Raw genomic sequence first — 12,646 nt, 5'->3', positions numbered from 1 at the left:
ACAAAAAACCTAAAAAGGGTGCAATCCACAAATCTTTGATCCCAGCACTTGGGAGGCAGAGGAAAGGATCTCTTTTGAGTTCAAGGCCAGCATGGTCTACAGAACAAGTCCAGGATAGCCAGGACTCACACAGACAGAGACCCTGTCTCAAAAAAATAAAAGGGGTGGGGTAGGGGGAGACACCAAGACCAAGACCTCTGAATCTTTGTTCATAATACAACCCACCAAGATGACATCCCACCCCTGCAAGTCTTCAAAGAGGATCTGTCCACGAAACACAATGCTCCCTGTTGGCCCCTTACCTGAACTGGTGAGTACGCTGAGGGGACTGCTGGATGTAGTGAGGGCATTGGTACCACTTGGTGTGTTCTGAGCTGCACTAGCTGCAGCAGCTAGTGCAGCCAAATTCTGTAGCTGCATTGCATTTAACCCTGAAATATCCAGAAAAAGATATCAGTCAGCAGATTTAGGTATCCAACATTTATTCTAGCAATGCTTAAGAACGTCCCAGACAAAGAGGAACTATCCTATGTAACAATATACTTATTTTCTGTATTTTCCATAATATACTACAGGGATCCAAAAGATCTAGTAATAAAATTTAAAATGCCAGGGTTCTAATTCAGTGGTATAGCACATGTTACCATGCACGAGGTCTTGGGTTCTCTCCTCAGCAGGAAGGAAAGGAGAAGAACCCTAGAGCTTGTGAATCCAATAGCAACAGCACTCCAGACGAGCACTAATACAGAGGTGGGCAAAACTGATTGAGGAGCACACCTGTGACCTATCATGGGGCCAGGAGCTCAAAGGAACAGTACCAAAAGCCACAGTAAAAAAAAAAAAAAGTCCCCCTTACACACACATAAGTGTACTAAAGAAGCAGGGAACAGAGATCTAGAAGGCTCCCATGGGAGTAACAGGAAAGAACAGTAATAGGAGAAGGAATAAAGAAAACACTGCCACTGTAACAGTAAATTAATCATCAGAAGAAGGCAGAAAAATAATGTGAGGGAAAGAATTGTAAGTAAAACCTTAGTAATACAGAGTTAAGAACAAATTAACAAATTTGATTACAGAGAGAAACCCTGTCTCAAAAAAGCTAAAAAAACAAAAAACCAAAAACAAAACCAAGCCAGGCAGTGGTGGCACACGCCTTTAACTCCAGCACTCGGGAGGCAGAGGCAGGCGGATCTCTGAGTTCGAGGCCAATCTTGTCTACAGAGCGAGATCCAGGACAGGCACCAAAACTACACAGAGAAACCCTGTCTCAAAAAACAAAAACAAAAACAAGAACAATGAATTTGAATTGTGCTGTGGATTTTGTAAAGCATTTTACTAGAGGACATATATACTATCAGGACAGGAAACGGACAAAAGTAAAAACACCATACATTACAATTTAATAATTTTTCCAAAACATAGAAAAAATCACATTCCCTAGGACAAAACCAATCACTATCAACACTTCAAAATGCAGTTCACCAAACATGCCCCTCTTTCTCAGTGTGTATGATTAGCTGTACCCTGCTGCACAGGGTATAGGCGCAGGCTACTGTGGGACTACTCACATTGTGCCTCTTCAGACTTTTCTGTCAGCCTGTGGCTGGCTGTCTTTAGAACTTCATTTGCTACAAACCATGTTATTTATAATCTACATTTTCCATGCCTTTTTTTTGTTTGTTTTTTTTTTTTTTGTTTTCGAGACAGTGTTTCATGTATCTTAACAGCAACAACAACAGTATGAATTCTGAAACACAAAAACTCCTTGGTTCTAGCAGCTTTGGGTAGGTATTTACTACCTACCCAAATGATTGTTACTTCATTATTATAGGGCTCTTGGCCATTTTCCTTCCCCAACAGTGACTTAGAATTAAGTATACCAGACAACTTCAGAGCAATGTGGCATCAACCAACAATAAGGCTACATAATAGAGATAAGAAAGTTTGAGTCCTAGATAGTCACCTTATGTAAGGAGTGAAAAGGTTTGGCAGAAATGGTGCAAAGCTCTCAGACGGAGACAGCCGTCTGCTGGCCCATGTGCTGCTGCTCCTCTGCAGCAGTGAAGCACTTACCTCCCATTGGGTGGAGGCTGCTCAGGGTGTTGAGGTTCCCAGAGGAGGCAGTCTGCTGAAGGAGCTGCAAATAAAGCTAGACATTACACCAAAAAACAGAACAAGAGTGAGAGTGAGGGCTGGTTCTGCATCTGGGATAACTCTACAGCACAGCAAAGCAAGAGTGCAGAGGCCCCCAGAGAGAAGGAAGTCAAAGACAGATCCCAAGGCAACAGCAATGCAAGCCTAACGACGACAATGATGACGACATGCGGCAAGAGCAACACAGCAAAGCCTGGCCCAGAAGACCGTTCACTGGACAGTGAGTTAAGCTCAAGTCTCTGGGCAGCAGAATACAGCACAGCACAGAACAAAAACAGCACAAAGAAATAACCTAGTGCAAGTGCTAGCACACCTCAGGGGTTATAGACCGTTTCTAGTTTCTTTCTTTCTCTCCCATGTTCTCCCAGTAAGGCCAACACATCATATTCTTTAGGTTACAACCACTAACTGGTTTATTTTATTATTACCTTGTTGTTGTTTGAGATAGGTTCAAACTATTTAGCCCTGGTTGGCCTCAAACTCAAAACGTAGACCAGGCTAGCCCTGAATTCAGAGCTCTACCAGCATCTGACTCCTCAGACCTGGGATTAAAGGTATACACCATTACACCCAGCCTTCCACTTAACTATTTTTATTTTATTTTTTATTTTACTTTTATTTTATGTGCATTGGTGTTTTGTCTGCATATATGTCTGTGTGAGGGTGTCAGATTTTGTAATTGCAGGCAGTTGTGAGGTGTCATGTGGGTGCTGGGAATTGAACTCGGGTCCTCTGGAAGAACATTCAGTGCTCTTAACCACTGAGCCATCTCTCCAGCCCCCCACTTAACTATTTTAAATTATCATATTGGATCTTATTTTAGTATTTCTTGTGTGTATGTGTGTGTGCATGCGCGTGCAAGCATGTCCTTGAACTCACTATGTAGACCAGGCTGGCCTCAAACTCAGATATCGGCCTTCCTCTGTCCCCCTGAGTGCTAGGATTAGAGGCGTACACCACCACACCTGGCTAGAGATCATTTTCAAAGCATTATTCTGGTGGAAAACTACAGTTATCTCTAAACTTATAAACAATGTTCCCGGCATTAAGAAATAACTTAATCTATTGAAATATATAGAATAATCTTTCACCTTTTCTTATCTAATTTTAGAGACATACTAGTTAGAATAAATTGGCAGTTCTAAGATTTAAGAAATATGGAAACCAGTGGGCATCAGGTTAATTAGAACTCAGTACAGGCTGTAGTAGGTAGCCGTTCCAGCTCTGACCTGGAAGTACTACCCCCATGGAGGCTTTGGTAACTGTCACGCCTACAAGGCGGAGCTGAGACAGGACCCCTGAAGACCTGAGATCCAGATGGGCCGGCTCTCTTGGTTTTTGGATCCTGGTCGCTGGAGGTAGACCGAGCAGAGCTCTCCAGAGAACACCTCTGGACTGCGCTTCACCTTTCCCAGACCCTGTAACCTATCCCTTCACTTGTAAGTTACCCCACAAAATAAACCTCTCTTTTAACTACATGGAGTTGCCTTAATATTTAAACCAATAATGGGCCAACAGAACTATTATCTTCCCTGTTTCCACACAGAATTAGTATCTGAAAGAATAAAGAACAAATGACTGCAGTAATTATTTCTATATGCACATTTCCAAACTAGCCATACAGACTTAAGATTTCACCATTTACAGACTCAGAGAAGACAAGGTTTCAGTCTGGCCAGGAACTCACTGTGCATCACAGGCTGACCTAGAACTCATCATCTTCCTGCCACAGATCCCCAAGCACTAGAACTATAGTAATGTGCTACTATGCTGAAAGATGCCCTTTTCCTTTGTGTCTCACCATTTTAATAATCTCCTGTGAGATTATTATTGACTAAAACCTAAATAATAGATTACAGCTGGATCTTCTTTTAGACTGTATGACTTGAAGTCATTAACAAAGAAATCAATTAAAGGAAACCTATTTACAATTTGGCAAATGCAACAAATATGTACCTATATTTCTCATTTAAGAGCATCCATTTTAATTTCAGGATCTTTCAGTGTGCTGAAAGATACATTTATCATGCTTTCAGGGAAGACTCAATAAAAGATTTTGATGAGCTGGGTGGTGGTGGCCCATGCCTTTTAATCCCAGGACTCTGGAGGCAGAGGCAGGCGGATCTCCTGTGAGTTCCAGGCCAGCCTGTTTTACAAAGGGAGTTCTAGACCAGCCAGGGTTACACAGAGTTACCCTGTCTTGAAAAATCAAAAAAGATGATGCCCACTAGAAAGAGACATGGAAAATGATGCCGAATAGTGAAGATTTCTTGAGGATATCTCTCGGAGGCAGGGAATTACGAGACATTTATAAATCTTTAAACTAAAATCATAATTTCACTTGAATTGTAGCAAAAGCCTCAAGATTAAACCATAAAGGAGACAGACAAGACATCAATTGACACTCCTAATTTTTACATAAAATCTCTACATGCCCAAAGTTGCAAATGCCATTGTTTGTTAGCTAGAGATAGAAGAAGAAAACAGCCAGGAGCTTGCATAATCTGCAGAAAGCAAACCACACAACTCACTGCTAAGTACTGGGGCCCAAGAGTGTTCAGACCAGCCAGGTTCCCCCACACAGATGCTGCGCTGATCTGCTGCATCTGCTGCTGGAGCTGCTGGGCCATTCTCTTCTGTTCTTTGTCCTTCTGGGTGTCAGCAAATTTTACCACCATGGGAGAGGAGCAACCCTAGGAAAACATCAAAACCAAAGGGTCAAATACCCTTGGACTTCTACATGCATGCTATGGATGGAAAAAAACACACGGACACAGACATGGAAGGACAGACACACACACACACACACACACACACACACAAATTAAAACAACAAAATTCCTCCTGGGCTGCAGGAGGAAATCATCCTTTTTATTGATATGAAGGCTGCATTCTAATTTCCACCACCCCCAAATGACTTTTTTGATAGACAGCAGTGGCAAAAGACTATTTCTTTTCTTTTCCCTTTTGTTTTTTCGAGACAGGGTTTCTCTGTGTACCTTTGGAGTCTGTCCTGGAACTCGCTTTGTAGATCAGGCTGGCCTTGAACTCACAGAGATCCACTTGCCTCTGCCTCCCCAGTGCTGGGATTAAAGGTGTGTGCCACCACCACCCGGCAAGACTATTTCTAATAATCATTTTCTGTTTATTATTTTTAAAACAGAGAAGTCTTACCATGTCGCTAAAATTGGTTCTTAACTACTAGGTTCACGTGTTCCTCCTGTCTTAGCCTGAATCACTGGGCCTTTAAGCATTCTCTTATCTGCCTCCAATGTTAATTAGCTTTTCAAAGATGTATTTACTAACTCTATACGCATGAGTGTTTTTCCTAGTTGTGTAGGTATGCCCCACGTGCATTTATGGTGCGCAAGGAAACCAGAAGAGGGTGTTGAATCCCCTACAACTGTAGTTGTAGATGGTTGTGAGCTATCATGTGGATGCTGGGAATCAAATACAGGTCCTCTGCAAGATCATCAGGTGCTCTAAACCACTGAGTTCTATGATTTTAAACTTAATATTTCATACCTTAAAGTAGATTGACTGTTAAGTTTCAGGGTGCAAAGGATTTTCCTGACAAGGGGTTTTTGTCCTCTTCCACCTGTCTGCTCCTTACCTCCATGGTTTGTGCTTGGTGCATTGCTTTGATCGCTGTCTGTGCCATGGTTCTTGTTGTAAAAGTCACAAACGCACAACCTGGTAAACAAAGAATCAATATTCATTTGTTTAGAGATTTATCTGTCAGACATTAATTGAACATCTAACTTACTGTGTGTTAACTACCATGTTAGCAATACAAATGTGATCCTACTTTTCAGGATTTTACAAGCTGGTTCAGTAGACAGATGTCATGATAGGGTACTAAGTGCTACCAAGGAACCACAAATAGCAAAGAGTGATTGAGGGAGAAGCAAAGAGCCTCAGTTCATGCTAGAAAGCAAATGTGAGAAAACTGTCCCATTTTGGACATCAAGATCTTTAGCAATCAAGAGAAACTGAGGAGACAGAACTCCTTAAGCAGGACTGGAAGAATACATAAGAGACGCCGGGGGTTGGGGATTTAGCTCAGTGGTAGAGTGCTTGCCTAGCGGGCGGTGGTGGTGCACGCCTTTAATCCCAGCACTTGGGAGGCAGAGCCAAGCAGATCTCTGTGACTTCGAGGCTAGCCTGGTCTACAAAGTGAGTTCCAGGAAAGGTGCAAAGCTACACAGAGAAACGCTGTCTCAGAAAAAAAAAGAAAAAAAAAAAAGAGAGAGAGAGATCAACTGGTCAGGCATGGTAGCACACACTTTTAATCCCAGCACTCTGGAGGCAGGGGCAGGCGGATCTCTGTTTGAGGCCATCCTGCTCTACAGAGTGAGTTCCAGGACAGCCAGAGCTAGACAGACAAACCCTGTCTCAAAAAACAACAGAGAAGGGGCTGGAGAGATGGCTCATAGGTTAAGAGAACCGACTGCTCTTCCAGAGGTCCTGAGTTCAATTCCCAGCACCCACATGGTGGCTGACAACCATCTGTAATGAGATCTGGCGCCCTCTTCTGTATACATAATAAATAAATAAATCTTTAAAAAAAAAGAGAAAAAAGAAAGAATGGAGGAAAACCAAAGGGATCAATTGGCGAGAAGAATGACAAGATCAAGGTGTACAGCAAGAGGTGGCAGGCCCAACCTTCATCTGTCTGTCTTCTACTAGTCCAGTTAAATTAAGAGACAGCAATTTAAGACATTTTTTTAAGTCTTAATTTAAGTATCTTTTTTAAAAGCTATAAAAAAGTACCACCTCGGCTCAAGCCATCAGGTCCCCGCAATATCCGGCATTCTTCAATCTGTCCAAATGAAGAGAACATGACTCGGATGTCATTTTCAGTACACTTCTTGGAAATCATACCAATAAACAGCTTCCTGTCTTCCACAGCTAAAAGAGTAAAACACAAAAGTCTTGGACATTATCACTAAAAGGCAGCGTAGTATAGAGTCAAGAGCCAAAGGGTTTGAATCCTAGCTGTATCTCATATCACTATCTCACAGATTATCTTTTTTCTTTTGTTTTTTTGAGACAGGGTTTCTCTGTGTGGCCCTGGCTGTCCTGGAACTCTCTCTGTAGACCAGGCTGGCCTCGAACTCACAGAGATCCATCTGTCTCTGCCTCCTGAGTGCTGGGATTAAAGGCGTGCACCACCATCACCCAGCTCATCTCGAAGATTCTAAGACACATTTCTTCCTCCCATAATTTTATAACAACAGTATCTTAAAATTATACAGATTTGGAAGCATTTGCATAAAATATGGAGAATTTGTGCTCTTGTTCAAGTTACTTCACCAATCTGTTTGATAACAGACAGCCCTAGGTTACCACCAAGGCTAATCTATATATATAAAGTATGAAATGCAGTTTCTGGCATCTTGTCATGCACTTGGTAGGTTTGCTCTTTCTAACAATACCATGAAAAGGTTTTACACTTGATGTGACCACAGAACAGAACACTTCAGCGGGAACTTCTACTTTCCTTTTCTAATATTTTAAATTTCACTTACTTAAAAAATTCTCCCTTAAATTGTGAATGGCATTTGGTCATTTGTCTGTCTGCCTGCCTTCCTCCATCCTTTCCTCTCTCTTTCTTTTTTGAAACAGGGTCTCTCAATGTAGCCCTGGCTGTCCTTGAACTTGCTATGTTAACTAGGCTTGTTTCAAACTCAAGAGATCCTCCTGCCTCTGTTTCCTGTGGGTCCTTTGTATCTCTAACTGAAACTCTTGAGAATTCAGTATTAACATTCTAGCCTCTGCATAATTCCCACAATTTCACTACGGAAGACCAAGTCCTCCAAGGTGGCAGCAAGCATAGCTGTTTGTTAGTAGTATAGCCCCTGAGATGATCTGCCTGTTTCTTTTCTTTCTTTCTCTTTTTTTTTTTTTTTTTTTTTTGGTTTTTCGAGACAGAGTTTCTCTGTGTAGCTTTGTGCCTTTCCTGGAACTTGCTTTGTAGACCAGGCTGGCCTCGAACTCAGAGATTCGCCTGCCTCTGCCTCCCGAGTGCTGGGATTAAAGACGTGCACCAGCACCACCCGGCGGTCTGCCTGTTTCTACACATCTTTTTCCAAGCTGTTTCAGGACAAATTCTCCTCTGAGCTTCCTGGGAACGTTTTGTTCAGCTTTCTCAAAGAGTTCACTTGTGGGAGCAAAACGAAGGTTATTTGTAGCTTTCTGACCACCAATTTTAATTTCTTTTGGCTTCCATTATATTTTGCTTTTACAGACGACACTTTAAGTCTGAGTTCATCCCCAGCTCCAAAAGTCCCTGGGTCATAGCTTGTTGCTGGGGTGCAGTATCTTGGCAACTGCACTGGTTATGGTCTTGTCCCTACTGAGCTCAGGAAGCTCTGTCCTAAAGCACTAACAGGTTTGCTTCCCAGCTGGTCCACTTTCCTCCTGAACCCTGTCCATAAAAAATTATACTTATCAAGGACATTCTAGGTTTTCTGTTTGTGTATCTATTTTTGAAATATGATCTCATGTGGCCCAAGCTGACCTCAAACTCCTAAATGCTTGAAACTACACTGAATACTACCACACCGGGCTAATTCATCCTAATATGTAATATTTCTGTTAACTATTTTTCTCACTTATTTATCAAAATTAAGACAAGAGAGATTTGTTGTGGGTTTTCTTTTTTTTTTTGTTTAACAACAGCCCCGACTGTCCTGGATCGCCCTCTATAGACCAGGCTGGCCTTGAACTCACAGAGATCTGTCTGCCTCTGCCTCCTGAGTGCTGGGGTTAAGGTGTGTGCCACTACTGCTTGGCTCAAAAGAGACTTTTATACACAACTCAATACAAGTATCTTAAAGGAAAAGAAAAGAATCCCATGCAGAGCAGACTTGGCATGCTTGCTTACCATTGTTCTTTTCACTGTCAGCAGGTTTCATCTGTATAGGGTGATGCATCTAAACAGGAAAACCACTGGTGTTATTCTCCAAACCCATTAATGGCTTTCAAAAATATAAAGACTCTAAAGGGCATACCAAAACAACAGCCTTTAGAATTCTCTAAACTCATAGCTGCCCAATGATCTTACTTACAAAATATAAGAATAGACAGAATGTGAGTCATAAAGTTAAAATACACAAGACTCTTGGCAGCGAGGACAACTTCTGGTCTATCTTCTTTGAAATGTTCCCTTTATATAGACTCTTTTTCACAGCAATTACCTTTCTTCCAAAATGCTTTCCATTGTGTGCTTGACGTGCAGAAGCATGTCCCATGCACAAAAATTGAAACAACTCCATTTTTACTTATAAGAGCCTCTTACCCCAGGGAGGACCTTCATGTTGTGAAGAGCATTCTGAGCTTCTAATGCAGCTTTACGGGTGTAAAATGTAACAAAACAGCACCCTGAAAAAACAAGATTTTACAAAATTAGTGCCTTGGAAACAGACAATACTTAGAACATTTCTATCGCTACACTACTGCAGAACTTTAAGAGAGGAATGAGTTTATTAAAATTCAAGAGGAGGAGAGGGGCACTATCTCTTTGTGTGTGTGTGTGTGTGTGTGTGTGTGTGTGTGTGTGTGTGTGTGTGTTTTGTTTTGTTTTGTTTTAATTGAGGCAGGGTCTCTGTGTAGCCTTGGTTGTCCTGGAACTCACTATGTAGACAAGGTTAACCTCAGAGATCCACCTGCCTCTGCATCTAAGTGCTGGGATTAAAGGCATGTGCCACCACCGTTCATCAAAGGGCCAAGTGAATGTTATCTTTTAAGCATCTTTCTTTGTTGTTCTAGTCTACTCTAGCTCTGGGCTGTATCTCTAAATTCCTTGTAGTCATTAGAAGTCTTCCTTTGCTTCTGTAACTTCTCTGGAAAAATCCTTCCCCCTCTAAAACAAAACAAAACAAAACAAACAAAAAACAACAACAAAAAAACCCTGAGACAATTTCATGTAGCATAGGCTGGCTTTGAATTTGGTATGTTAGCTAAGGATGTTCTTGAACTCCTGTCTCCACCTTCTAAGAATTGAGATTATAGTCTACACAACCATGTATGTCTAAAATGCTCCCTTTACAAGGGTTATGTGCCATCACATTTAACCCATCCTATCATAAACTAGGTAATATGTTGAGGAACAACACCTAGACACAAGCAAGCTAGACACAGCCCTTATTCTAGCAGCCTGGTTTCCTGGAAACTTCTTTTCTCTCTGCTTGCTCAGAACAAATCACTCCCTGTATCACAGCTAGTTTTTAAAATTTTTGTTTTATTATTTTATTTTATGTATATGGGTGTTTTGTCTGTGTACCATATGTGCCGGGTGCTGAGGAGGCCAGAAAAGGGCATTGGATCCCCGGGGACTGGATTTACAGCCTGTTGTGGGCCACTGTGTGGATGGTGAGAACTGAACCTGGATCCTCTGGAAAGAGCCATTGGTGCTCTTAATTGCTGTAGTATCCCTCCAAACTCTCACAGCCAGTTTCTGTCCATATGACTCAAACGTAATTATCACTAATTAAATTATAAAATTAAAAAATTACTTAAGAACAAGAACTTAGAATCTTTTTGAATTCTTGATTCTCATCAGATAATTCTATTACAACACTTGGTACTGTCTTAAAGATTTTGTACTTTGTTTAGTATCTGGAGACAAAAAGGTCTTAAAAATCTTGGACTTCAGTGGTCTGATACTTGTGTGTTATCATGAAATATGATGTTTTCTCTCAATATTATGCAACACTTAGGATTTTAAATTAATGTTGTATAGCCACACATTTGCAGAAACCACAACTTTTATTTTTGGTTAACTATGCCATAAGGAGAAAATTCATCTGTTTCTAGATCTTTAACTCATTAATTTGGGCACATACAACAACCATATACCTCACATCTGTACTGGAAAATAGCTTTTACAAAGAGTCACAATAAAATTGGTCATTTGAAAAATAAGAGTATGTTTGTATGTACAAGCAAAGCTAATGTTGCCTACTTACTACTGGTCTCCTGAAATGCACATGTTACTGTGATCTCTCAGAGAGCCTAACCTTTCTTTCCCTAACCATTTTGTAGGCTACTGCCAACCAACTGCCTAAATTAAATCCTTCTCAGCTGATCAACTATCTTTGAAGGGCTTCTGTAGCATCAGTTTACTCTAGTCAAAAAACCTCATGTGGCTAGTTTACTATTTTAAGCATTCCATTCCTCAATCAAATGAGACACAGGACTGCCCAGGTGCATCTTACAAAACATCTTCATGTGGTCACCTTAATATTTTAAGCCATTAAATGTTTGGATTAGAAAATATAGCTAATATAAAAGGATACCTTCCCCCATAAACACAAAAATACCCTCACAATCAGAGATAAGATGTACAGTATTATTATAGGAATTAAAAATAAAACCCAGCTGGGTGTGGTACATGCTTTTAATCCTAGCACTAAGGAGGCAGAGGCAGGAACTCTTGAGCTTGAGGCCAGCCTGGTCTACACAGCAAGTTCCAGGACAGTCAAAGATAATATAGAGAAACCCTGTCTCGAACAAACAAAAAAAGCAAAACAAACAAATTAAAACTTCATTATTTGCACTCTGTTAAAACACCCCAACCCTGGCCGCAAGCCTGTTCAGTGAGTAGAAGTGCTTGCTGGTAAAGGTGCTCCTGCCAAGCCTAACCTTTGAGCTCAATACCTGGGATCCACATAATGGAGAACCTTGTATTTCAGCTTGTCCATTGACCTCCACATATTTGAACTATAATAAAAATAAAAATAAAATAAAAACACCTCACCTTTGCTCTGAGGAGGGTTTTGGCTCCTATCCCTTAGGATGTTGATTTCATAGACAGCACCATACTGCTCAAAAAGCTCCCTCAAGTCCTTCTCAGACCAGGTCCTGGGAACCTGGCCCACAAACATCTTGATAGCATCAAGATCTGGTTGGTCTGGGTGGTCCAGGGTGCCGTTCATTTTCTTTGAGCTGCATGAGATAAAGGGGGAGGTTATATATATTGTGTACCAGAAGGGTTTCTTCTTTCTAAACATTTTCAAGTACTTTCTTAAAACATAGAAGGAGAAAAATCTACTTCATTCACTACTTCTACTTAATTTACCTGAATTCTAATCTGTCCACTCTACTACATATCAAAACTAAATTCACCATTCTGATTAAGACATACAGCGTTTTAAAGAAATTGACAATGCCACTTATGCCTTGGTCTAATATAAAAATTCTCAGAACTTACAAAGTGAAGATCCCAAAGATAGATCGTTTTAGTAGTATTTGAGTACAGCTAAACAAATAAATTTATCTCTTAATGTATAGTAATAAGGATATTCATATGTCACAGCATTGTGCAGAGTTTGGAGTACCACTTTTGGAGTCAGTTCTGTCCTCTTTCATGTGGGTTCTGGGATTGAATTCTTGTTGCCAGGCTCGTGGGGCAAGTATTTTATCTGTCATTTTATCAGCCTAATAAGGACTTCAAAATATATAGTAATGTATAGTAACAAAGGATTAG

At 40.9% G+C, this 12,646-nt stretch overlaps 1 protein-coding gene across 8 annotated transcripts in view; it reads right to left on the bottom strand.

The window, feature by feature from the left end:
* Celf1 (CUGBP Elav-like family member 1) overlaps positions 1-12,646 on the bottom strand; it is a 78,828-nt gene that overhangs the window by 11,749 nt on the left and 54,433 nt on the right. For 6 of the 8 annotated variants that reach the window (XM_059260877.1, XM_059260878.1, XM_059260879.1 and 3 more), the window contains 8 exons: positions 11,918-12,105; positions 9,458-9,540; positions 9,044-9,092; positions 6,931-7,065; positions 5,768-5,847; positions 4,686-4,847; positions 2,074-2,149; positions 303-431 (listed from right to left, as the gene is read on the bottom strand). In XM_059260877.1, coding sequence (XP_059116860.1) covers positions 303-431; positions 2,074-2,149; positions 4,686-4,847; positions 5,768-5,847; positions 6,931-7,065; positions 9,044-9,092; positions 9,458-9,540; positions 11,918-12,095 — 892 coding nt within the window. In that variant the 5' untranslated portion in view covers positions 12,096-12,105. The remainder of the gene's footprint in view (positions 1-302; positions 432-2,073; positions 2,150-4,685; positions 4,848-5,767; positions 5,848-6,930; positions 7,066-9,043; positions 9,093-9,457; positions 9,541-11,917; positions 12,106-12,646) is intronic. The other 2 variants (XM_059260875.1, XM_059260876.1) reach the window with 1 other exon arrangement.

Source organism: Peromyscus eremicus, chromosome 4, assembly GCF_949786415.1.
Source record: "Peromyscus eremicus chromosome 4, PerEre_H2_v1, whole genome shotgun sequence".
NCBI classification, from domain to species: Eukaryota; Metazoa; Chordata; class Mammalia; order Rodentia; family Cricetidae; genus Peromyscus; species Peromyscus eremicus.
This window is presented reverse-complemented; position numbering and strand designations above follow the sequence as displayed.